At 40.1% G+C, this 26,469-nt stretch overlaps 1 protein-coding gene across 4 annotated transcripts in view; it reads right to left on the minus strand.

Moving 5' to 3' along the window:
* The window catches only part of LOC135195024 (integral membrane protein 2C-like), a 146,961-nt gene that overhangs the window by 103,001 nt on the left and 17,491 nt on the right, over positions 1-26,469 (minus strand). Inside the window, exons 1-4 of one of the 4 annotated variants that reach the window (XM_064221330.1) lie at positions 17,849-17,872; positions 15,525-15,625; positions 14,326-14,482; positions 1,205-1,390 (exon numbers count right to left, since the gene is read on the minus strand). In XM_064221330.1, the coding sequence (XP_064077400.1) occupies positions 1,205-1,390; positions 14,326-14,406 (267 nt within the window). In that variant the 5' untranslated portion in view covers positions 14,407-14,482; positions 15,525-15,625; positions 17,849-17,872. Of the gene's footprint in view, positions 1-1,204; positions 1,391-14,325; positions 14,483-15,524; positions 15,626-17,491; positions 17,519-17,756; positions 17,770-17,848; positions 17,873-26,469 lie in introns of those variants that run through there. The other 3 variants (XM_064221329.1, XM_064221327.1, XM_064221328.1) reach the window with 3 other exon arrangements.

Consider the following 26,469-nt stretch of genomic DNA (forward strand, 5'->3'; position numbering starts at 1 on the left):
AGCTTTGCCGTAAGCAATTCCTATTGTAAAGGACCAAGAGTTTGTATATCGTGTAAGAACAGATAACATTGTAGCATTGAAACAATACTAATAAGAAGGCTATAAACAATATATTTCTTAAACAATAAAATGTCTTTTTAATAGAAATTTCTAAATTAAAACTTTTTAAAAAATAATTACCTTAAGTATTTTTTGCTGCTTCAGCAGGATGAGTGTGAAAACTAACTGATGCCAAAGAGCATCTGTGCAGAAAACTAAAGCTTCCTAAAACTTCACACCATCCTGTGCTGACACTAAGGTAGCAAAAGACAAAACCAACACTGCCAAAGGAGCTGACATTAATAAACTTGATTCAAGGAAAGATTACCCTGTCTGCTCTGCTACTGAGACAGCAGCAATTATAGAAGAAAGATCTGCTTGTCTACAGGCTAATATGCCAATCCCAAGTGCTGAAGAGGTGACCGAAAGCATCTAAAAGAGGCTCAAGAATTCTACCTCATATACCGGTTCGGCACCTGAGAAGCAACCTGAGGTGTCTGTGATATTGAACGTTTCAAGAAAATGCCAAGAATTCTCAGTAGTGACATACACAGTGACCATTGAAAGAACAATCCTTGTTCTTACATTAAAAAACAAAAGTTGTGACTGTTGTACACTGAAGAGTAAAGCCAGGTACTACACCCTCTTATCATACTCAACAAAACCATATAAACACACTCCACTGCATCCTCACAGGGCAACGACAGAAGAAAAATTAAATAGAAAACAATAAATGCTCAAACCACCCAAATGGGCTGGGTCAATAGACTATTCAAACAAGAATATGATCCTGTAATTTTCTTAGTTTTCACACTATCATCCTCCTGCCTGACAAAGGAAATACTGTTTTCATAATAGAGGAGTAAGATTAATTTCAAAAATATATTTTTAAACTTAAGTATATACTATATGTAAAACAAATACATACATAAAAGAAACATTTTAACTGCAAACAAGACATGTGGCCTAAAATAACAAGGAAAGAGGTTATACTGTGATACTGTAATTGGTACGGGGCTCTGAGGCTAAAGCCCAAGCTGGTTAAGAATGCCTAGGTTAGTTATGATAAGTAACACCAATACTAAGTGATCCCCTAAAATAAAACTTGATCCCACACTTCTTTATAAAATATCTAACACAAAAACCAAAGAATCATTCATTTTACCTGATGCTGAGAGAACTGACGGTAGAGGTAAACTCCTCCAATAATGCCAATGCTCATTACAAGGAGAGCAGTTAGGAATACACAAATGGTAGTGGCAGTGTGTCGGCGACGGGCAGAAGAAGAGAGCCAAGCTTCCACATCATCAGTGTTAGGGTCAATAACAGCATGGTCACTGCAATCTCCACCCTGCATGGTAAACAAAAGAAAAATAAGATACTTACAGTAAAATTAAAACCAATAAAACTTTAACAGTAATGTATGCTCTAGTACAGATGTATAAATTATGAGTGGAGAGCAAAAATTATATTATAATAAAAAGAAGTTTTATAAATACCATATACTTACCAAGTAATTACTTAGCTAACAATTATGCTCGCATGGCATCCTAAATTGAAAAATTCCCAAACAAGTGACGTTACATTGCGGGAAGTGACAGGCCCCACCCACTGCAATGGAGCTAGCAAACAACCAAAGCCAATGGCGTCATTCTTATTTATCGCCATAAAGTGCATGAAAAATCAGAGGGGAGGAGGGAGGGCTCTTATTTAGCAATTAGTACTTGATAAGTACGTACATGTACAGGGGGTCCTCGAGTTACGACGTTGATCCGTTCTTACGATGCGTCGTAACACGATTTTCAGCGTAAGTCGGAACATTGAAAAATACCACATGATTTAATGTAAATACCTATCAATAACAACGAGAGAACAATTCCTTACCTTTATTAGTTTGATTGGCTTGCACACTGGAGAGGAAGCTGCGGTGCTGGAGAGACTGGGGGAGGTTAGTGAAGAGAAAAAGAACCTCCAGAAGTTGCTGGAGATGCTGAGGCAGATGATTCTTGAGGTGAGGCAGAACATACTAGTACTGGAGATGCTGAGGCAGGTGATTCTTGAGGTGAGGCAGAACATACTACTGGAGATGTTGGGGCAGGTGAGTCTTTAGGTGAGGCAGAACCTACAGAAGGTGCTGGAGATACTGGGGCAGGTGAGTCTGGGTTAGCAGAACATTCAGAAGGTGCTGGAGATTGTGGGGCAGGCGAGTCTGGATTAGCAGAGGCAGCTGAGGTAGAGGGTACAGGATCTCCTGCAGGCCTCTCTACCTTCTTAAAATACTGCTCCAGGTTAGTCTGAACAGAGAGCGACCTCTTTTCATCCAAGATCTCCTTGTAACACTGCATCAAATCCATGACGCCTCTGGAAACCCTAGTGAACCTGTCCAAGTTGGGATCCTGAGCCTCAAAAGTTGACAACGCTTGCTGCAACTCTGCAAAACCTCTTATCAAGTCCTGCCTTGTGAAAGCCTTAGGCTCTGGGGTGGGTGCTTCTTCTTCTTCCTCTATTATCTGCTTCTCCAGTTGTATCAGGTCCTCAGCAGATAACTCCTCGCCATGAGACTCCAGCAGCTCTGTAACATCATCAACCTCCATCTCCAAATTGATTCCTTACTCAGGGCAACAACGTTCTTGACAACTAGCTGAACTGTGTCCTCAAACCCATGGAAATCATTCACAAATTGAGGACAAATTTTCTTCCAGACACCATTCATGTTTGTTTGCTTAACCTCCTCCCAGGAATTAGCAATGTTCTTTACAGCATCAAGGATGTTGTAGGATTTCCAAAAGTCCTTCAGAGTCAAGTCCTTCTTGGTTTCAGTTGCCTGTAAAGCCCATAGCAATTGTCCTTCGTAGGTAGTAGGCCTTGAACGAAGCAATCACTCCTTGTTCCATAGGCTGTAAAAGGGCCGTGGTATTAGGTGGAAGGTAAACCACCTTGACATTAGGGTTGAAGTCTCCCAGCTGGGCAGGGTGTCCAGGGGCATTGTCCAGCACTAGCAACACCTTAAAGGGGATACCCTTGGAGGCGCAATACCGCTCCACACTTGGAACAAAATGGTTTACGAACCAGTCCTCAAACACTGCAAGTGTCACCCATGCCTTCTTGTTGAGGATTCCAAATTACTGGTAGTTGACCCTTCCAAATGCCCTTGAGTGCCCTTGGATTTTCAGCCTGATACACCAACAAGGGCTTCAGTTTGAAGTCGCCAGCAGCATACCCCCAAGAAGTAAAGTTAGCCTCTCCTTGCTGGCTTTATGACCGGGTGCTGACTTCTCCTCCTTGGCGATGTAAGTGCGGTTAGGCATACGTTTCCAAAACAAACCTGTCTCAGTCTACGTTAAACACTTGTGCTGAGCAGAATAACCCCCCTCCTTAATTATCTCAGACAACGCTTTAGGAAATTCACTCGCTGCTTTCTCATCCCCACTAGCAGCTTCACCTTGCAATTTAAGGTTATGGTAATTGGCCCGAGCCTTAAATCGCATAAACCAACCCCTACTAGCCACAAACTCTTCACTTTCACTTCCCCTCCCCCTTTTCTTTTTTCAACGCTTCAAACAATCTTTTCGCCTTCTCCTGAATCACCATAAGGCTGACTGGGATACGCCGTTGATTTTGGTCTTCCAACCAAAGCACCAATAACCTTTCCATTTCAATTATTAGACCACTACGCTGCTTAGTTATCACTGTCGCTTTCATAGGAGCAGATCCTTTCACATGTTCAACGATGCGCTCTTTATCTTTGATAATGGTAGCAACGGTCGAACGGCTAAGGCCAAGCGAGCGGCCAATGTTTGTTGGCGTTTCTCCCTTCTCAGATCGCTTTATAATGTCCACTTTAATTTCCATGGTGATGGCCTTTCTTTTCTTCGATGCACTACCATCAGAAGAGTCCGCCTTGCGCTTGGGAGCCATAACAAAGAGCAAAAAGTTACACAAAAACGATACAACACGAGGGAGAGAGAGGCAGTGTAAACAACCAAAATGGCGTATGGGCGAGGAATGAGCGTAGCGAAGCGACGCCGTCCTCTCCCCCACAAAGCGTATTCTTCCGCCGTGCGCCCGGAACTAGTTCGCGTTTGTTTACATTGCTTACGACGCTAAACCGCGTAAGACGGAACGACGCAAAATATTATTTTTTATATTTTTATGGGGGCGCGTTCGTAACCACGAAACATCATAAGTCGAGACCAGCGTAACCCGAGGACTTACTGTATTTATAAAACTTCATTTTATTATATGTCATTTTTATATAGGTAACTTACCAAGTAATTACTTAGCTGAATCCCACATTGCAAGGGGGGGGGGGGGGGGGGGGGGGGGGGGGGGGATGATGAAACCAAACTATTTCAAGGCATTAAGAAGTGCTATTGCTGAACTAGATGAACGGCTAAAACTAAGTGTTGGTCGCTGCTTGTCTGACTGGAGCACTACAGTGAGAGATACTGTCTCTGGTGGAGCTCCTCGTACCCTGTAGGGGCGCAGCAGTGGCCCAAGAGTTGCCTCTACATCAGTGGAAGTCTTGCAACAGGGGAGATGCCTGACCATTGACAAGACATAATACAAAAAATATAGCGTGCCCCTGGGTGCAGTACCAAAACAAGACCAGAGAACTACCTGTCACCACCCAACAAATAATACTATAAAAACGACTAACCTACCAACAAATTGGTGGGTACTTCAGGTACCAAGTACCTCCAGGCTCCCCAAAACTCAACATCCTTACTCACAAGAAGAGATAGAAGAGAGATTATGTCTCTCCTAAGCTTCCTCGCCCAAAGCATGTCAGCCACTGCAAGTGGACCAAGGGTACTGCAATTTTCAAACACAGTTTCTATTTCTTTAAAATAATGCTTGAAGGAGAGAGAGGTGCCAATCACACTGACCTCAAGAGCTCTGACATTAAGCAACGGAAAAGTTCTCCTGTATCTGGAAAGAGCTTCAGATATCAGATCTCTAATGAAGAACGATATGGCATTCTTGGCAAGCGGAGAGGGATTCTTGTCATAACTCCAGAGGTTACTCGAAGGTCCCCTAATCTTTTCCATTCTATCCAGGTAATACCTAATTGCTCTGACCGGCCAAATGACTTTCTTCCTCATCTGGGCCAAGGATATCCATTAAGTTCTTTATATGAAAAGAGTGAGGCCATGGTTTACTAGGATTCTCATTCTTGACTAGGAAGCCCTAGGTGAAAGAGCAAACTGCGTTGCCTTAGGAGAATCAGACTTTTCTGTCTATACTGCGTAGCTCGATCACGCGTTTCGTCATGGCCAAGACTAGTAGGAACAGCGTTTTATGCATAGGGTTCTTGAGGAAGCAGACTTGAGGGGCTTGAAGGGAGGGCCCAAAAGCCATTTAAGGGATATGTATATCCAAGTTCCAAGAAACCACTGCCCACTTCCTCTGCTTGGATGTATCAAAAGACTTCAGGTGGTCATGAAGATCTTCATTAGTTGAAGATCCAGATTGCGATGCTCAAAAACAGAGGAAAGCAAGGCCTGGTAACCTATAATGGCAGAAGATGAAAGGTTCTTATGTCCTTAAGTAGAAGAGAAAATCCGCAACCTGGGCTACAGATGTCTCATTAGACTAGATGTGATGTCTGAGGCACCATCTATGGAAGACTGCCTACTTCGACTGGTAGACATTGCAAGTAGACTGGCATCTGCACTTTGCAATAGCCTCTGTAGCTTCTCTTAAAAATCCCTTTGATCTAATGAGTTTCCCAACAGTCTGAAGCCTGCCAGAGTGAGCGTGGACAACCTTTGGTGGTATATCCTGAAATGTGGTTGTCTGAGTAGCCACAGTCTCTGGAGTAGCAGTCACAAAGTCTACCAGAAGACAAAGAAGGTCCAGGAACCATTCCTTCATGGGCCAGAACAGAGCTACGTGAGTCAATGACACTGGAGAGGCCAAAGCAGAGGGACTGAAACTGAAAGACCTTCCGTTGGAATATGAACCTGAGATACTTCCTGGACGATGGATAAACGAGGATGTGTAAATACACGTCCTGCGTATCAAGATTGATCATCCAATCACTTGGATAAATGAAGTCATGACTGACCACTCGTTTCCATCTTGAACTTGTCTTTTCTAAGAAGCGATTGAGGGCGCTTACATCCAGTACCAGTCTCCAGCCCCCTGATGTCTTGGGAACTACAAACAGGCAATTGTAAAATCCCTGAAAGTGGAGGTCTACTACTTCTTCTATGGCCTTCCACTTCCTTCAAAAGGGCCACATGCCTTTCTGAGCCTCTTGAGTATGCCGTCAATGCAATGGGAAAGGACACTAAAGGTGAGGTCTCCGAAAACAGGATGCAGTAGCCCTTCTTCAATACCCTGACGATCCAAGGCTCTGCTCCTATGGAGCTCACTTCTCCCAAAATGCGAGAAGCCCTGGCTCACACTGGGGCATGAAGAACTTCTGGGTCACTTCTTAGGTTGGTGCTTGGAGGCGGAATGTTTCTTGAGGGACTTTGACTGGAAGCGCAGGTTGGAGCAGGGTCTAGACTGATACTGGGGTCTCTTCCCACTAAAGAGGTGCTGCTGGAGCAGAGTGATGAACTCTGGACAAAAGGGCACAGACAAGGAAGGCTTGGGATGTGAACACAGTGTCAGAAAATCCTGGGTAGATGACTTCTGCAGATCTGAAGCAATCTGCCTACCATGGGCAGTGGGAAGAGATGGGCAGGATCCAGAGGTGTGACAATCAAGGCTGACTTCTGTGAGGGCATAACTACTCATGAAGCAAACTACCTCGCAAAGCACACTCGGTGAGACTCGCAAACAAGCACCCGACACAGCTCCGGTTCCATGGGCAGAGCCCTTGGAATGAGAGGCAGGAGACAAAGTCTGCCAGAACTTTTAGTTTGGCCTGAAATTCAGTGACTAGAATCACTCAATTTTGATGTGTCCACAGTAGAAGGTCTCCTGCTGTTGACAGTAGATAGTGAGTGGACTCCTCTTGGAGGTACAAAGCAATTTTCATCACAGTACCCTGTGGGAAAAGGAGATGGGGTCCAATGCCAAAAACCAAATGGGTCAACCTCCTGGGATTGTGTGACCCCTTTATTTGGAAAGGAGCACCATAATTCCCCCTTTTTCAATACTCCCAAGGACAAGAGCCACAAGCTCAATAGATCCATCTTTGATAGCACTGTCTGCTCAAGACATTCTCCTAATCAGTCCGAGGCAAAATCGTTCTTTAACTCCTTGAAATTCTCATTTTCCTTGGCCAGAGCTCTTGACTGTCCAGTCCAAGAGACTGAAGATCTCAAACACCTTGATGAGGTCTTTTAACAAGTTGGTCCAGTACGGCTGATGGAAAAAACCTACACTAACAAAAATTTAGTGTGTTGGGAAGATTTGATGAGGCCAGAGAAGTCCCCATGGGAAAAAGCAGCGACTCCAAAAGGAGGAGCTCCCCTGGTGACGAAGGACCAGATATCGCCTACAGTCCAAGCGCGATGGAGGAAAGACAAAGGACTCTTGCCTTGCTCCCTCTTAGCTGAAAATAAACTATCAACCGCCCTCGGAGCTTTCTTGGATGACTGAAGAGAGCACCATCTTGGAGGGAGTTTCTTTGAGAGAGAGATCATAATTTCAACTGATGGAGTTTCTTTGAGAGAGGGATCATAATTTCAGCTAACTGCTGATTAATGGGTCCCAAGAATAGCACATCAGGATATTAAGGAGAAGAACCCAAGTCCATAAGTGGGAGCATGGCACTCAGAAGACAGAAACGTACTGAAAAATTGGCACCGGACGCTCAGAAGCTGGTTCCAGGCACTTGGAAGCTGGCGCTGGACACCCAGGAGCTGTCACTGGGAGCCTGGGGAGTTGTAGCTGGATGCTCAGGAGCTGGCGCCGGGCACTTGGGAGGTGGCGCCTAAAAGCTGGACGCTCAGGAGTTGGCACCGGGCAGCCAGAAGAGAAGTGGAGTTTTTCCTTCCTTCCATATGCACTTTAGAGCTGTGGTAAGTCTGAATGGACTATGTACCATAGTTTTGTTGCAAACTATGGATGAGAATGACTGAAGTACTAAGAGAATTGTTAAGCTCTCTAACTTTAATGTGAAGTTCCTACTCTTCCGAGACCTAGTGCCAGAAACTTCCTGGTTCCCCAAGAGGGTTCCCAAACTAGATTTGAGGTGTCTGGGAAGAAGTCTAGATCTGGGCTCAGCAGAAAAAGGGACTCCCCCTTGCAAAAGTCTCGTTCGAATAGACACCACTGTAGGTCCAACTTGAACTACTGGGTTATGGGAAACATGCAGGAGTCCTGCTTTGTTTCCCTGTCCCAGCTATCATAGAGGAGGAATAGCAAAACTTTCCTATGAAGTTTGCCAAACTCGATGTCAGCCTCAATGGACAAAAGTGTCCCTTGTAGGCTCATCCACTGATGGACTGAGCAAGAAGAAAGGGCTAGAAACTAGTGAACTGTCTGGAGGCAGCAGGCGATCCTCGACAGACAGAAAAGTCCAAAAGTTGAAACTGATCCCCAAACAGATTATCTCTAGCAACGGGGTCAACTGGGACTTCTCAAGATGATGACGACACTGTGTTGGAAGAAAATCTTTTGAACACTTAGAGGAATGAGCCAACAGATCTTGTGTCTATTTCTTCAGAAGGTCAGACACAATTTCCTTAATAGTTTCCTACAGGAGGTGGTGATGGTCCAGGGAAAAAATAACAAGAGCATATATCTGTGTCTGACTTCTACCCATAGTGGTAAAAGAGCACCAAAGGTTTCTTTTCCTAAGTACTCCCAAACAGAAAAGAGAGGAAAGCTCTATAAAGCATTCCCTAATGGTATTGTCTGCACAAGGCAAGACTCATAGCCAGTCTGAGGCGCCTGATAATACTTGGAAAAAGGACAATCTTCTAGCCCATGTTCCCACTGTCCAGTCATGAAGATAAAAATTTTAAAAAAATAAAAAACTTTGAAGATATTCTTAATAAGGTGGTCTAGCTCCAGAAGACAAAATATTTTCTCTGACGAGAACACAGAGTTGAGAAGCATAAATGTAAACAGAGAAGTCTCCTTGGGTGGAGGCAGCAACTCCCAAAGAAGGAGATTCCCTAGTGATGACAGACAAAAATCTCCTTTGAACTAAACGAGGGAGGGAAGGCAAAATAAGCTTTCTCTTGCTCCTTTTTAGCTGAAGCCAGCCTACCACCTCCTTGAGAAAATTTTGGAGGATGAAGAAAAATTATTCCAGCTAATTGTTGCTTACAACTAGCCAATGACTGTTCATCTTGCTCTTAAGGTTAAAACAACAGTGGAGAAACATGCCTTGGAGTGGACGCTTGGCGTTCAAAAGTGGGAGCGCCGTGATAGACTTGGCATCAAAAGGCAAATGAAATCTGGTAACACTGTGCCAGGCGCTCAGGAGTTGGCATTGTGTCCCACTTAGCTACAGCAAGACTACAAGAAAGCTGTGGAATAGTACTGGAAAGCACCAGGCGCTTGGAATATGGCGCCGAGCGCACAGGAGGTGGCACCATGTCCCATACATATAGCTACAGCGTAACTACAAGGCTGAGTAGTACTGGGCTTCTTGTATTGCTTAACTGGAATTGGATCTGAACACCGACCCACATCATCTGAAGGGTTGTAAGGGGTCTAGAGGAATTCCGGAATCGTTTCCTGCGCCTCCTGTCTGTGTCAAAAGACCCTATCACTCAAGCAGGACTGCCATTTCGTAGGATAATTATCTTACATATAAGTATGCATGATTAAACTACCTCTGGTACAACGTATGATACCTTCTTCAACTATTGTTCATTTATACAATAAAGCATTTTCATAGAGATTAAATATTTTCCTGAAAAAGATTATGCCACTATTATATACCATCATATTATTGTAGAGCAGTGTACTAATGGTAAAAAATACACATGAAAACAATATATTATCACAATAAATTTGGTAGAGAAACGATAATTTTGAAGTATCATTATGATAACTTGGTGCACTCCTAATGAAACGCCATTCCAATGGCTGTCTGTTGACACCTGGGATTGTGCAACAGGCTCGACTAAGGAGCGACTACCCATGGGCAAACCTCCTTGGCCTCCCTTGGACTTCCAGTATGTCTTCTCCCAGGGTTGAGGGAGTATGGCAGTGACTTGGGTCTAGAAGAACTGATGGGAGGGATAGCCACCACCTCCATCTGCACTAAACTTGTTTGGTGAACACACTTATCAAACCTATATTTGAGACTGGCAATGGCAAAAGGATTGGAAGCAAGGGTGCCAGGCATGGGAGTAGGTGGATGAAAAGTATGAGGACAAGGATAAGGAGAAAAGTCAGAAATAGGAGTAAAAGAAGGCAAAATAGCAGGCTAACTTCTAAACTACGTTATGAGTCGTTTCTAGGCTATGTGACAGTCTTTCGGCTCTAGAAACCACTCTCCTCCTCCTAACCCTTTCTAACTTGTCTAGGTGACAATTTTTTATCATCCCAATCAAGACATTCAGCACTAGTTTTCTGCCAACTACATTGCTGTCCCTTATACTCACTGCAAACTGTATGTGATTCATAGCAGATTAGTCAATCTGGTTTTACAACCTTTGCTACAATAGCTTGAAGGCTACACAAAATCATGCGAAAATACTTCACCGAATCCTGTTATACAACCAAGCTGCCACCAACAACTGATGTTGACTCAAGAGCCAGCAGAACCATAATGAGGTTTTCTGCCAAGTTGTTACCAGTATATTCTCATTAGTGGGGAGGACTTGTCACCTATGATAAACTATTGAAGCGCTACCACGAGTTTTTAAATAAAGGCCGCCACGTGAGTTAGAAAATGTAGCTATGTAATTTCTTGGTTAAGTTACTTGTATGAAACATGAAACTTTCTTAAAAATAAGTTATCATAAATTTCTCTTCCTCTGTTTAGAAACTATTATTTTCACAACTCATGAAAAGCACTCAGGAGGTGGGATCTCTTGCGTTTAGGCAGGTAATCTAATTTACTGCCAACTTCACTACTGCCACAGAATGGCAACCAAGGTATTCTAATTTAACATGTAAGATAGTTGAGTGTGGGCTCCAAAAATTTTGTTTCAATTTAATCCTATTAAGGTTTGCTGGGCCACTCCTAAAAATTATTGGTTCCTCCTTATAAGATAAGTGCTTGTGCTGGGGATTTACAAATTTCTGCTTCATGCACAAGGTGTATCATTTAAGTTAAGTTTAAAATTATTGTCTATGCCATTGAGTCAAGGCATTTCAAAACTCTTTCCTTTTCCTGAAATTGCACACACTGGCACACATTCATTACCAGCGTGACTTCACTTCAAGAATGATTCCTATTGTTTGAAGTGTCAAAGTGGATGTAATAATCATTGGACTAAATTTCATAATGTGGTGCCAATGAATATAGTTATGGAGACAGGTATTACTGGCTCAAGCTGCATCAATTATAACAACTAAAGATAAACCATTTATAATAACTAATGATGCACCAATCATGAATGGCAACAAAAATTATATCAAGAATCATACAAATATCATATCAAAATATGTAATGGTTGAGTGAATAAAGAGAAGTATCAATTTATAAATCCTAGTTTCCTGCAAATTTTACAAATTATCTGTGATCAACATGAACAACAAATGTTAGTTTCAATTGTTTTATAAGTAGTATCATTTATCTTGATAATTGCTTCCAATTAAACAAAATACTAGTGCTAAAGTTTCTGCGGCACAATCAAGTTGTCTGTACAGCGTTTACTCAAGACCACCAAAAACAGATCTATCTTTCGATGATCTTGGTGTAATGCTATATGAGCTGCAGCCCATGAAACTTTAACCATGGCACTGCCAGATGTATGATTATGGCTAAATTTAACCTTAAATATAATCAACTACTATAGTCAAACTCAGCCTTTTTGGCCACTGGGGCATGTGACACTGGGTACGTGACACGGAATGACCTTGTCGGGCTGAGGTGGCAACGGAGCACTAAACCAGCACAGAGGTGATGTCAAATCTCAGGAAAACATTTTTAGTAACATTCATTTCCCCATCAAAAACTTGAGTCATTTTTAAACATATGAAGTTTTTATTATGAAACAGAGTAAATTACCATATATTTAGATAGTATAAAAAATATTATAGACATTTTTTCATCACTGTCGTGGCGTATTTAGAGAAATGTGGCAACTGTGTGGCCAACACCTTGGCGGCCATAAAGGCTGAGTTTGAATATAAGGATAGAGAGAGCACTGCAATTGGGTTCGTTTGATGCTTGGAGGGTTGATGATCAGCATAGCAATTTGCAGCCCTCTAGCCTCAATGGTTTTTAATATCTGATGGCGGATAGAAAAAGTGCGGGCAGGAAAAATGCAGATGGGTAGACAAAGCCGGTACAATAGTTTTCTTTTGATAAAACTGAAACTGGCAATTTTGCAAGGGTATACATTCTAAAATATCTAAATTTAACCTAACCCACCACAGGATATCACAACCTACCTAACAGGGATAATTTTATCATCACAAAAATGATATACTGTACAGATGGCAACAAACACTAAAAACAGTAAAGACCAACACAAAATATTCAAGCATACAGCAATGCACCACTCAGCTAAACCTATAATTACAAGATGATATCATTACCAATATGTATTCACTTGCAATTGGAATGGTATGCAAGAAACTTGTTCAAATAATTGACAATAATTGAAATGCAACCTTAGGATATCTTACAAGTCAAATAGTCAGATAAGGCTCAATGCAAAAGTAAAGCATAACTTGCACTATTTCTGTAATTTAGACTAAAGGTGCATCAGACACACAAAATGCCAAGACTTTAACCATAATTTCACAAATTGGAACTTTTAAAATACTTGGCCATATTTCATTGAACAACGGGTAATCCTACAGTTTAGGGGTCCAAAGTCACTTCTCCCTACCATGTGTTTCAAGTTTTCTTGCCCATTTTCATTTTCTTCTTTTGACAGATCTGCAAACAGAAGGTTCCTAAGAAAAAAAAAACCTGCTTACAGAAGCCGAGATTAAAACACACACACACACAAAGGGAATAAAGCTTTGCACCTCTAAGAGTGTAATGTGCCCGCATCTGTTTGTAGAATGAGCGCTTAGGAACCTTCAAGGGCTCTTGCTCTTCAGTAGCCACTTTTTTATGTATCTGAAAAAATGAGCAGTTTATCTGCTTACATGCCTTTTTCTTTTTTCTTTTTTTGTTTAACAATCTCTGCTTCTGTAAGCAGATAAACTACTCAGTGCTTCATTGTTTTTCATGATTCAATAAATATTTGATAACTGTGTATGCTGATCTTGACTTTACACAATGCACTGAATTTGGACCCCTAAAGTGCAGAATTACCCAAAAATGTTCTATAATAAGGTAAGACTGAAGACTAACACAGCCCTCTGGTTTTGGCAACTAGGTACCAGATTACTTGCAAAATGGGCACCATGTTCAACACCAGCCCTTGGGGATGAACATAAACACATAGGTAGTAGCTAGGGCTATATGCAAATATTAAAATCTGTATACATAATTAAAAGACATTAGCATAAACACAAATATAAACAAGTCAGTAAGTATTTCAATCAGCTACTGGCAAGAATCAGACTGCTGTAAAAGTAAGTTTTTCAGTTAGCCTATACCTAAGAGAAAAAAAAGAAAAAAAATATAGGTAGTTCAGCACGGAGATAGCTAGCGTTTATTGATCAAATTTGTTGCAGAGAGCAATCTGTAGAAAAGGGTATATACTATTTGGTGCAGTACAGATGAGAGGTTATGGAATTTAGTCTAAGTGCTTTTTTTTTTTTTGTTCATCCACAAGGGACTGGTGCTCGACAAGACACCCAATAGAATGACAGGGTAGGCCTATCCGGTAATTAAGTGCGTATCCGGTAACTAAATGAAAATTAAGAAAACCTGCACAATGGCGATATAAAAACAACCGTTAACATAAACTAAATAAACCGAAACGATCATGACCTATAGGTATTTAATAATACCCTGGGTAACTACAGGCCATGGCATACACTGCATTCATGATAGGCCTAGCTATGCTGCGCCTAAAAGGATGGCTTCAGATAATGTCAACCTCTGAGCACAATAACCGATAGTACCCCATCGACAAAAGGTAACCCAACAACGAACGGCAACAACATTTTCCCCGCAATAGGGTAAACTACCCTATGAACAACGTAGTGTTCGGGGTCTTTCCTGATTTACCGAGATTGCCATAATCCAATAATAATAATTGGGCAAAATAACAAGTAAGGTCCACTTACGAGTGCCTCGTTGACCACTAGTGGCTTTTCCAGCGGCTTCTCATTCTTCTTTTCCGTGATGGGTTTCGTGACAATCGTCATTTTTGCGGAGGAAGGACGGTGTTGGCCAGAAGCGAAGTTTTGAAGTCCTCTCAACCAGACTACATTCACAGTAACACTGCAGCAATAATCAATAGAGGAATATAAGTGTTGGAAAGAATCTGTGATACGAGTTGGAGCGACAGCCCACTTCTACTTAGGGAGCTGAATGCTAAATCCAAGACCTTTTATAGGATCCAATCCTTCTACTGGTGTCGGAAACAGCCCAAATCATAGCACTTATACTGACGTGAATCTGTTCATTGCTAGGCGATGAGTTTAAGTTACCAGAAGGATATTAAATACATATATTTTATCTTAGTTATTCATATTATATATATATAAAATTCTTACTTTTGAAATATGCTGTATCTATGTGATGATTAATAATACAAAACTCTACTTCGGACGCGTTTGTTCGGCGAGCGTTAGTATGAATATTTAAACATCTGTCAACTGCAGTTTCAGGAAATTTCGTCTGCTTTCAGAAGTCGTGAACCTTTGTTAAAGTCGTTAACCTTTTTTAACAATAAACAATTATTACAAAAAATAATGTTGTTCCTGTTCTCAGAAATAGATGACGGTAAGCTGTGGTACTGCTATTTCATGGAGATCGAAAGCAAGTTAAATTCTAAACAAAATGGGATGTGACGTATGAACATGGGTGTAACTAAGAGGAGTGTTTTTGACATTACTGCGATGTTTATTTGCCTACCCTCAGTGCATGTGAACTTTGCAGGATGATACATTTGAGTATGAAGGAACTACACAAGACTAGCTCTGCTATATTTCCTTAAGGCTATCAGTCAATGCTATGGCAAAGTATCGCTAAATTCGTAGTTAACAAACACAAACAACTGAAACAAGTTGAATCAATCGCATATTTCCTCATCTGTTATTTTTATCTATGTACAGAGTGGCAACTATGAAACCAAGGATGACATTGTAGACGGCAGAGTGTCTATGACGTTGGGAATAGAAGGCGGAATTAGGTCATCAACGCACTATAACCCCTATGTGCACACATGCCTGCTATTTGATTCCTTCTGCTTAGTCAACTCGTTATGCTTCAGTGTGTGTATAAGTAAAAGTAAACTGGCGTGACTTGAATAAAAACTTACACTATTTGCCTGGTTTCACTGCAATGTCGGTTCCGCGTACAGTGCCCAGTAACAGTTACTTGATCCCAATCATCAAACGTTTTAAGACAGAAGGGTTGGTTCTGTAAACAAACAAATACACAGTTGGCTATTTGAAATAGAATCTTTGGTATTTCGCGTGGATGGAAAAATACGTGGAAGCTACAGATACACAGGCGTCGGTTCATTACTGTAGTGTACCCGTACTACAACAATAATTTAAGTGTCGAGACTACAAGTACATAATATATCGACTCGAAGCTCTTACATATACGAGTTGAATATGGTTTTATCGCATGCACCAAACGTCTGTGTTCGTTCATCCCTGTCAATTTGCATAATTATATATATATATATATATATATATATATATATATATATATATATATATGTGTGTGTGTGTGGTGTTGTGTGTGTGTGTGTGTGTGTGGGAAGACATCAAGTTGAAGGAATTAATGAAGAGAACCGAGAATTTTGGTAATGAAAAAGCAAATATGTGTGTGAGTGAGTGAGTGAGTGAAGACATCCAGTTGAAGGAATTGATGAAGAGAACCGACAATTTTGGTAATATGAAAGCAGAGATTAGTTGGTGTGCACTTGTGAAACAGAAGGCGAGAGCATGAATAGGAGGGAGAAAAAAATAGCACTTATAAAAAGTAGGCAGAGAGAATGTGGGCAAGGACTCGAAGGAAAATAAGAAGTTATTCTGCGAGGAAAGTGATTCGGATTGACAGGATAATTGGTAAATGAGTTTCAAATTAGAAGATGCAAATGAAGAGATGCTGCCATAAATAACAATGAATAATTAATCATTATCTGGCGTCGTGAGTACCAGGATCATTGACGCCGTGGTGCTGACGTGAGTAAATTCAGTCTTGATCGATGGACTGGACATTTCACAGATTTTTATAATTGTAATAGTGAAAGGTATGAGAAAGCCACAGCTGGTGGGTGCAAGAAAGGAAGGGGTTATCGTAAATTGGAGATTGCTGGTGGAGCTGTTTGCTGTGAAGTACAGATGGCAATTAATCGATTAAAAAGGAAATACCAGATGTCAATGGCATTGCAATCGAAGTGCTGTGGTACAGTTGCTGAGGATAATCTTCTTCCCAGCTTTAACCCATTTTGATATGGGGTCGCCGTTGTGAATGAGTCGTCTCCATCCATTTCTGTTCTGTGCATCGTTCTCGTTAATGCCTTTCCAAAACATATCTTCCCCTACGCAATCACGCCATCTCTTCCCTGGTCTTCCCTTCTTCCTTCTACCCCGCACTTCCATTTCCAATATGACGTTCCTCTCTTCGTAACAGGTGTCCATACCATCGATGCCTTCCCTCCTGTATTTTCTTCGATATTTCAACTACCTTTGTCGTTCCTCTTATATACTCATTTTTAATCCTGAGAATATATTATGACTAAATATAGGTGGCTGACACGGTTTGTAACTTAATATGTCTGGATAAATGAAACGTTACAAAGAAATGGGTAAGAAGATCAATACTGTTAATTTGTATTAGAATAAAGGCGATCGAGGAGAGTACTATAAGAATTATAGGAGCAAAAGGCTGTTTAGTGCACCAGAGGATGTATCGGTAGGAGTTTATAGCTTTATAGAAAAGGCTTCTGAATATAGAGAGATGCAATGGAAGGATGTTGTGGGTGTGTTGTACAGATTTATATTGATTGATTTATAGATTTTAGGCACACATGCCAAGCACTGGGGCAACTAAGGCCATTCAACGGTGAAACTGAAGTTGACAGTGAAAAGGTTTGGAAGGTGTAATGTAACAGGAGGATAACCTAGCAGTTGCACTATGAATTAATTGTTAGGTGATTGGACATTAAGATGGAAGAAAGAGAATATGAACGGAGGTACAGTAAAATGAATGAAAACAGTCGCAGCTAGGGGTCGAAGGGACGCTGCAAAGAACCTTGAAAGTAATGCCTACATTGCACTGCATGAGGTGCAATGACGGCACTAACCGACTACAAAATAAAGACGGTCACACTCCCGTGTACAAATTCTCTTTTGTTTCTGAACATTTGTTTTAAAACGGCAGATACAGTGTGCCTTAGCACCTGCCCCTCGTCACTTTGGTGTGAAAGCTGCCTCAGTTAAGCAACAGGGAGTGAAGAAACTGAGTGTGGACTGGGTTTTCAGCAAGATGTATCCTTCGTCTTTGAATTCAGGTACTATGTAGTGAGTGCCCAGACCAGCCTATCTTCTGGGCTGATTTCTCGATATATACTATCCTCCCTTATCTTCCTATAATTTTGGAGAGACCTATGGAGGAAAAAAATCTTACCTGATCTACCCAACGATCCAAGAAAACTGGGATACGATAAAAGCGAGATAATTCAGTCTAGTGATGCCATTGGCTTTGATAAGATACAAAAGCTCAAGATATCACGGCAAAAAGATTAGCTTCGTTTGTCACCGAGGTCGTTCTTTATCAACCTCTCTGCTAAGGCACAAATTTGTTACCTGCCGTTACCAAATTATCACTGTATAAGCTATCCAGTGCCCGTAGTAAGCCAGCATACATCAAAGGGCCTGCCTCCAAGTTATGACTTAGTTCTCACATGAAATATTAGAAACGCGCAGGACATGGAGAGTCAACAAGAGAGAAACGGCAAAAGTAGTAGTAGGGATGAGCCTATGCAACGGCTCTAATGAGTTGCCTGTCCCAATGACATGCAGAATAATAAAACATGAGACAGAATATATTTTTAGTTTGTTTGCAAATCATTAGTTACAGTATTCCTTTAGTACATTCACATCAACAGTGCATTTGATGTCTAGGCCAGTCCCTTACGACGCTCCTGATTGGCTGTTGATAAGCCAATCACAGGGCTGGAAACTCTCAGTCTCTCGAGAGAGTTCACATGGGTGGGTTCTATGTTCCACCTCTCGTGAGAGAAGCGTCTTTCAAAAGTATCCCTCAGGGGAGATGGAACATACATCCTACCTATGTGAACTCTCTCGAGAGACTGAGAGTTTCCAGCCCTGTGATTGGCTTATCAACAGCCAATCAGGAGCGTCGTAAGGGACTGGCCTAGACATCAAATGAACGGTTGATGTGAATCTACTTTTTATAGTATTGCTAAACCCAATTTGAAGACGTGAACACATCTAATTGCGTCGAGTCCGATGCGCAGAGATTTATCATCACATGAAATCACTTGTGTAACACCACCAGAGTTTAAATCAATTACCCGAGTTTCGCGATGACAGGAAAGTAGTTTGTGACGGCCAGTCTGTTTAAAAAGCACGAAACCTTATGTATGCTTTATGTGCCGACAATTTGGCAGTGTTACATTCTTGGCGGAAGCCCCATTTCAGTAAGAGTTACCAGTAAATTCATTCGCCGTGATACAAGTAGTACATTTAGTATCCTACATAACACATAGCATCACAAGACAAAATAAATAGTCTTTAGTAAAGCACCTCCATCAATCGTGTGACGAATACCAGTGAATAAATTATATCAGTAGTGATATACCTATCCAAGGGTTATCCATCAAAGAGATGGTTATCTCCAAACATCATTGTGTCACGTACACCAGACTTCAAATTCAATTCAGTTGACCTGAAAGTCACGGAGTGAAAACCTCAGTTTACATTTTCTTGGATTTTGTTGTCGCGTTGTCCCGGCCTTTGACCTTTGCGCCAGGAAATGTACGATTTTCCCCCCTTTTTGCTTTTCCCCTTTTCTCAGAAACGTCCTTCAGTAATGATAGACCAGACCACTTTAAGGCTTCATAACAGCAATTCCTCTTTTACGTTAAAAACAGGGGATATTTTCTGCGTGGGTAGGAAATACCTAAATATTCAACACAATGCGAATAGTGGGTAAGCTGCTTTCTCATTATTCTTTAGATGAAGCATATTTTGGTAAAGTTGGCGCTGTTGCGTCAGCTTTACGTGGATATAATAGTGCATTCCTCGAAAGTATAAATGTAGTTCAAGCAAAAACAAAAACATTGTACTTCCACCGATGAAAATGGTGTAGTAGTACGCGTCATACTTGAGTACGAAAATTGAGTTCAACAATTTGGACGGAATTAGGAAACATTCTCATTTTGCAATGAATTCTGTCGAAAAAAGAAATAAAAGTAAAAATGTTGATCATTAAGTCTGTAAGGACTACATTTTAACCAAAGTGTCCGTCCTTCTTTTATATATGTCCTGATATTATATCAAAATGTAGAGTAATTCACGGCCTTTCCGCCGATATATATGTCACGAAAAAATGTATTCTCCACGCTCAGTTATATGTATATTTATAGGTGCGAGAAAGCACAATCTAAGTAGGGGCTCCGTCCTTTTTGTGTGTGCATGACGGACACTATGTCTCCGTCCGCACAGCCTCCTTATATACAGGGGTCTCTGCCATCTCACTTGCATAACCCATAGAATCATAAATAAAGGCTCACTTCATATCCTCAAAAATCACCTTTCCACATCCAAAAATTCAAATGACCTACAGGCTGCTCTATGAGCAAGAGCTCGTGCTGGCATAAAGCCAGCTTAATCTTCAACAACAACAACAACTCTGTAAAATAAAGTCCTACGGGCTGCTCTAGGAGCAAGAGCCCGTGCTGGCATAAGGCCAGCTTAATCTAAAACAACAACACAATAAAGTTAGTAAGAGTCGAGTTTCTCCTTGCCTCAGTCCAGTCCTCACAAGTCCCATAAAGGGAATAGACCGAAAAAATAAGTAAGCGCTCATAACCAGGAATAACGATAAAAAAAAAAAAAAAGCCTCTAGTTAAAAGACGGAAAAAAAGTCAGCAAGACGAAATAAACGCCCATGAATGAGAACAGATGTATATATACATTCCCATGAACAGAAACAGTCAAATCAAAACAACACCGTTATGATACTGCTGTCACGCCGGTTGCCAAGCTGTAATTTGTGTGACATGATTTAATCTCCAACGGAGCGGCGGGCGGTGTTGCAACGTGACATCAATTTCCTTGTCACCTTTAACAGAATCATTTATTTCTTTCAGTCGCAAAGAGGGTACGGCTCATAGAATTCCCACTAGAGGACATGGAATAAAATAAAGGATTAACACACAGCTAGATAAAAAGTGTGAGACAAAAATGAAGTATAAAACAGGACCTCAATCGGCATTGGTAAGGATTCGTTACGATATTACAGTACTACACACAGCTGTGGTAACACTATGGAAATTAAAGGTTAACACACAGATCAGTGTAGAAAAAAATGAGGTGTAAAACAGGATCTTCATAGGCATCGGTAAGGCTTCATAACTGATATTACAGCATTGCACAGCTGTGGCAACACCATGGAAATTTGATATATACCGACCGATGCAGGATTTACCGCCACCCTTCTCTCTTTGGCGTCTAGATAGCTTTATTGACTTATTATGTCATTATTCCAGTTGTTGTATTTATCCAGTTTTATTTCTTACTATATGGTTATAATTGTATATTATAATCTATATCATATCTATAAAAGGCAATTTCTGTGTGTCGGTCTGTCTGTTTGTTCGCTATGCACGCTTAGACTATGAATGCTAAGGCTACCAAATTTTTACCGTAGACTCCCCTCCCCCCACAGGAAAGTTTTAGTCAAAATCCTAAATTCGAGGGCCATTTCTAAGGGGGGTCATAACCCCTATTTTTCATACCCCTCATTTTTTTTTTCACAACTTTTGGAGTTGACAGCTAGGGCTACCAATTTTTACCTTAGACTCCTAGTTCTCCCCCCGCCCCCAAAAAGAATGTTTTAATCAAAATCCGAAATTCGAGGGCCGTTTCTAAGGGAGTCATAACCCTTCTTTTTCATACCCCATCATTTTTTACAACTTTGGGGTTGACATCTATGTAGAGGTGTTTCTATAGTTACAAACTGGCTCCCCACAATATGGGGACCATAGGGCACCCTTAGCGGTAAGGGGTGGCAAACTCCACTGGGAATAGGAGCCTGGGGCTTTCTCACAATATTAGGAGGCCTATGCCCTTTCGACTCACCAACTAGGGTAGAAGGGGGTGGTAGCCTACCTATCCCCACCTTGAAAGCAGGGGGCACAGGCCCCCTTTCAGAATTAAAGCCCAAAGAGTCAACGATGGGTCTACTGCATTCCAGTTTGGTACCATGAGTTAACACAAATGACTACAAACGCATTTAACATCAATATCAGAGTTCAACTATAGGCTAAGTTTTATCAAGGGTCGTTTAAGGTGGGCCTCGCTATGAAAATCATTCCCGAGCAACCTGTCAAAACATGTATGCGCCTGCGGTCGGCCGGCGGTGGAGCAGCATGACTGAGGCGGTCAGTGATGCAGCAGCATTGGCTTGGTAAAGATGTACGTCCAGGTTATTTATAGTTATATATAAAGAGGGATGTTAACAGCCATCTTGGCGTGATTCATATCTTTCTTCTCAGTTCTTCACACGTAGGCAAAACATTCTGTTGTTAATTATTAACAATATATCAATAGTTATAATTTAGAGGCAGCAGTGAACTTCAATATATAAATTAGTGCATAAATAGCCATATAGCAAACCAAGATCGAGTCTCTCTCTCTTTCAATGTCTTCTCCCTCAGACTTTCAAGTTAGTTTGGTAAAAACATGTCTTTTACGAAGTTGCGCTGTCTTCATTGCCCTTTATTATTATTATTATAATATACATTATTATGAAGATGAACACTATTCCTATGGAGCAAACCCACAAGGGTCATGACGCGAAATTCAAGTTCCAAAGAAATACAGGAAGAAGAGATCACTTATTAAAAACGAAAAAGATAAATTATCAAAATAAATAAGCAGATGTAATTATTTATCAAAATACAAGAATTTTCGCTATCTTATGAAGTTACGCAATCTGGATTCGTCATATTGTTTCGTAGATTTCCTTTTCTGTTTTGATGCCAAATATTCAAGAGACTAATCCAGGGTTACCTTCACCTGTCGGTTTGCCTGTCTCTGTAACAGACGAACACTATAGGCCCGAGCCGGGCGGCATATTTCCGGAACTGGAACCTGAGTACGGAACCTTCCCAGAAAAAAAAAAGGATGTAATTTCTTAAAAACTAACCACAGAATCTTCTTGAAAATAATCTCATTGTTTCTTACATCCAAATTATACTGTGTTAAACTGTTAGAGCTAACCTAACCTAGGGGCATGGCAAAAAAACACTGGAGTTGGTGCAATACTATAGTAGATTCACATCAACCATGCATTTGATGTCCAGGCCAGTCCCTTACGACGCTCCTGATTGGCTGTTGATAAGCTAGTCACAGGGCTGGAAACTCTGTCTCTCGAGAGAAAGTTCACATGAATAGGATCTATGTTCCACTTCTTTCAGGAGAGGTGGAACATACATCCTACTTATGTGAACTCTTGAGAGAGACACTGAGAGTTTCCAGCCCTTACCACTGTCAATTACCCAGATGTTGTGACGCCAGATATAATACACAATCAATCAATCAATATCAACAGCCAATCAGGAGCTTCGTAAGGGACTGGCCTAGACATCAAATTCACGGCTGATGTGAATCTACCGTAGTATACATCTCGGGAACATACCAGGCGAGGGAGGATTGTTATGCAAGATTTACTTACAATTACGCCAAGCGTCTGTTACTTTGGGCTGTGAATAATGTAGTACTACTTATTTTCAGACATTGAGTGCTTCGGGGCGCACGCACACATGCACTCACGTACATTCAAACATGCATCGATCTTTCCGAGACCAAATAAGCTCACAAGTCTCGTTTAGAAAGGCATCCTTGGAAAACAACCAACGCATTCTTCTTCTCGCCAAAGTCACCAGTGAAACAAAACACAGGAAGTGCGGGAAAGCACATTCTCGGATGAAAATGCTCTTACTGAGCATATTGTGAGGATTTACGCAGGGCAGAAGCCACATTATTTTGCGGCTGTGCGAAACTGAAGTCTCAAAACTCACCAACTAATTCCTACAGGCCGAAATACACTTGTCTGTTGAAAGTATGGATGTCACATGACCATTTTCCCTGACGAGATACGATGCAACCGCTGGATGACTTGCAAGTAGTTAATCAACAAATGTGACGAGATATAAAGACCGCATCTGGAAACGCGATGAGGGAAGAAATAATTTGGTGGAATATATTGTACAAAAAAATTTTTAGAAATAAGATAAAAACAAATGTAGAACAGTTTTTTTAAAGAGTAACTTGAAAATGCATGACAGTAGGATAACTTACAGAAGCATTTCCTCGGAAAGATTATCCGAAAATATACTGAAATTGTTAAAGAACGTTGGTGCTGAGCGCATTACAAAGCTCCTTTTTTTCTTTTTTAAATCAAATGTTGATAGAAGTCGTGATGATCATCAGAGGTTATAGAAGAGAAGCTTTTATTTCCAGCAAAAAAAAAAAAAAAAAAAAAAAAAAAATTAAAAAAAAAAAAAAAAAAAAAAATTGTCTTCTTAGTTTAATGTATTCTTTATTAAAGAGACAAAAGCCAGTTAAACATAGCATAAAATATCTTTTAGAAAAAGGAATAAATGAATATAAATTATATATAATATATATATATATACAACATTAGGGTGTTTCTTCTTTAACAGGGGTGGCTCCAGAAAAAAACAGAATGGTCACTGCCATGATAAAACTTTTCTTTTCAACTGGCGTAATGTAAATTGGCCTCTTCTCCAGAAACTTCCCAGTATTAGTTGCTGCGTGCACTAGCACATAAAGCTCTCATTAGCACGTTTAATCCCGCTGCACGTATATTGTATAATTCACCTTCTACAGTATGCACTTATATATATTATATATACACACACACACCACACACACATATATATACTATTATATATAAAATGAACTATTATATACTATCATATATATTTTATATATATTATATATATACGTGTAATTTTATATATAGTCCTAGTTGCCGCACCAGGTATTAAGTTTTATTTTGAGAAATCCAAAACGGCCTCTACTCAGACAGAAATGAACCTTAGTAGAAACCCACTAAAATTAATCTTCAAAGGACAGATGGTAAACGTAATTTGTCCGCTAACAAAGATAATATCTATAAGGTTATCGGAAGATTAAAGTTTACAGGAGCTCTAACTGGCTCCGTGGGACACTTTAACATGAATCACTATTAATCACAATAGCAAAGTAAATGTGCCACCTGCAAGCAAAATCAGTAATCCTAGAGGATCACATAGGTGCAAGAAAGTATGGCTCAAGAACTTAAACTAGCAACATTAAATGGTGGGGCACTGTAAGCAAGTATAAGTTCCCACTGGAATCTCAGGAATAATATTCCAAGACTTGGCACTATTGAACTACAGGAGGAGGCACACAACAGGAAAAGTCTGCACGAATCTACAAACCCATCAACGTTGTAACACAAATACTCAGTTATTCCTCTAAGAAAATAAAATAAACGAGATTCAAAAGGATGCTCTTAACCACACACACACACACATATATATATATATTATATATATATATATATATATATATATATATATATATATATATATAGTCACAAGTATGTGTGACTTTTCTATATTCAGAAATATTAAAACACGAACATAATCTAGTCCATTTACTATACGTTTGGAACAACTTGCGCCCAAGGGGGATCATAACAGATGCTTCGTTCCTGGCAGGGTTCAAGATAGACATATATATATATGCACATACAACATACATTCATACATACATACATACTATATATATATATATATATATATATTATATATATATATATTGCTTAAAAAATCACAGTAGATGCACGTGACTTCATAAATAAGCGAATTCCACAGGAAAATGATAGTCAGAAATCCAAGCGCTTTCGTCTTTACTCAGACATTGTCAAGGAGTTAATGAAGTACAATTGGAGAGAAAGGTCTCAGGTACAACACAAGATCAAGAATACCAGATGGTTAATTGTCAAAAGGGTAAAAATTAAAAGAGATAATCCAGGATTATCGGATATCACACGGTCACAAACCTAAACAGATTGACCCTAACCGAAATTACAAAGTTTCTTTACAGTCCAAAACATGTAAAAACTCAATATATTAATTTTGTTGCTTATATTTATCTACAACTTTTTTCATTAAGAAAGCATCAAGTTTAAATAAACCAAGACTTAAATTTAGAACATTTCTATTATTTGACTTGATGAAACAAGATTCAATGATATTCCTTTTAACTGTGTCATTACATGGGATTAAGGCTCTTGCTTGACTCCAGTTAATAGGATGGTCTAAATCTCTCATACGTACGAATAATGCATTCGATATTTGCCCAGTTCTCACAGAATATTGATGTTGTTTGGGACGTTGTGAAAGAGATTTACCAGTTTGTCCGTAATAGACTTTATCACACTTTTTGCAAGGAATTTCATATATGCAGCCTGGAAGATCTTTAGAATTTTTGATTACTAAACTCTTGACATTAATATTACTGAAAACAACATTTATGTTAAAAAGCTTTAAAATTCTAGGAATATCTAAAAACCTTTCATCATAGGGTAATTTTAGAATGTTATGCTTACTAAATTCAAGTTTGTCATTAGTTGAATAAAATGTTTTTCTAGCTCTTTTCCATGCCACATCTACAAAAGTCCTTGGGTATTTAAGTTTCATTGCAATATCATAAATAGTTTTAATTTCAGTGTCAATAAACTGTGGGCTACAGACACGTAAAGCCCTTAGAAACATCCCAGAAAAAACAGAGAATTTAACATTTTGATGGTGATTGGAGTAGTAATGAACAAAAGAGGCAATGTTAGTTGATTTTCGAAAGACTGAAAAGGTGAAATTTCTATCATTTCTATGGACAGTTACATCAAGAAAATTCAAATTACAGTTTCTTTCTTCCTCTAAAGTAAATTTTATAGAAGGGACTAAATTATTGAGATTATTAAGG

The sequence above is a fragment of the Macrobrachium nipponense genome, chromosome 15 (genome assembly GCF_015104395.2).
Source record: "Macrobrachium nipponense isolate FS-2020 chromosome 15, ASM1510439v2, whole genome shotgun sequence".
Taxonomy (NCBI): domain Eukaryota; kingdom Metazoa; phylum Arthropoda; class Malacostraca; order Decapoda; family Palaemonidae; genus Macrobrachium; species Macrobrachium nipponense.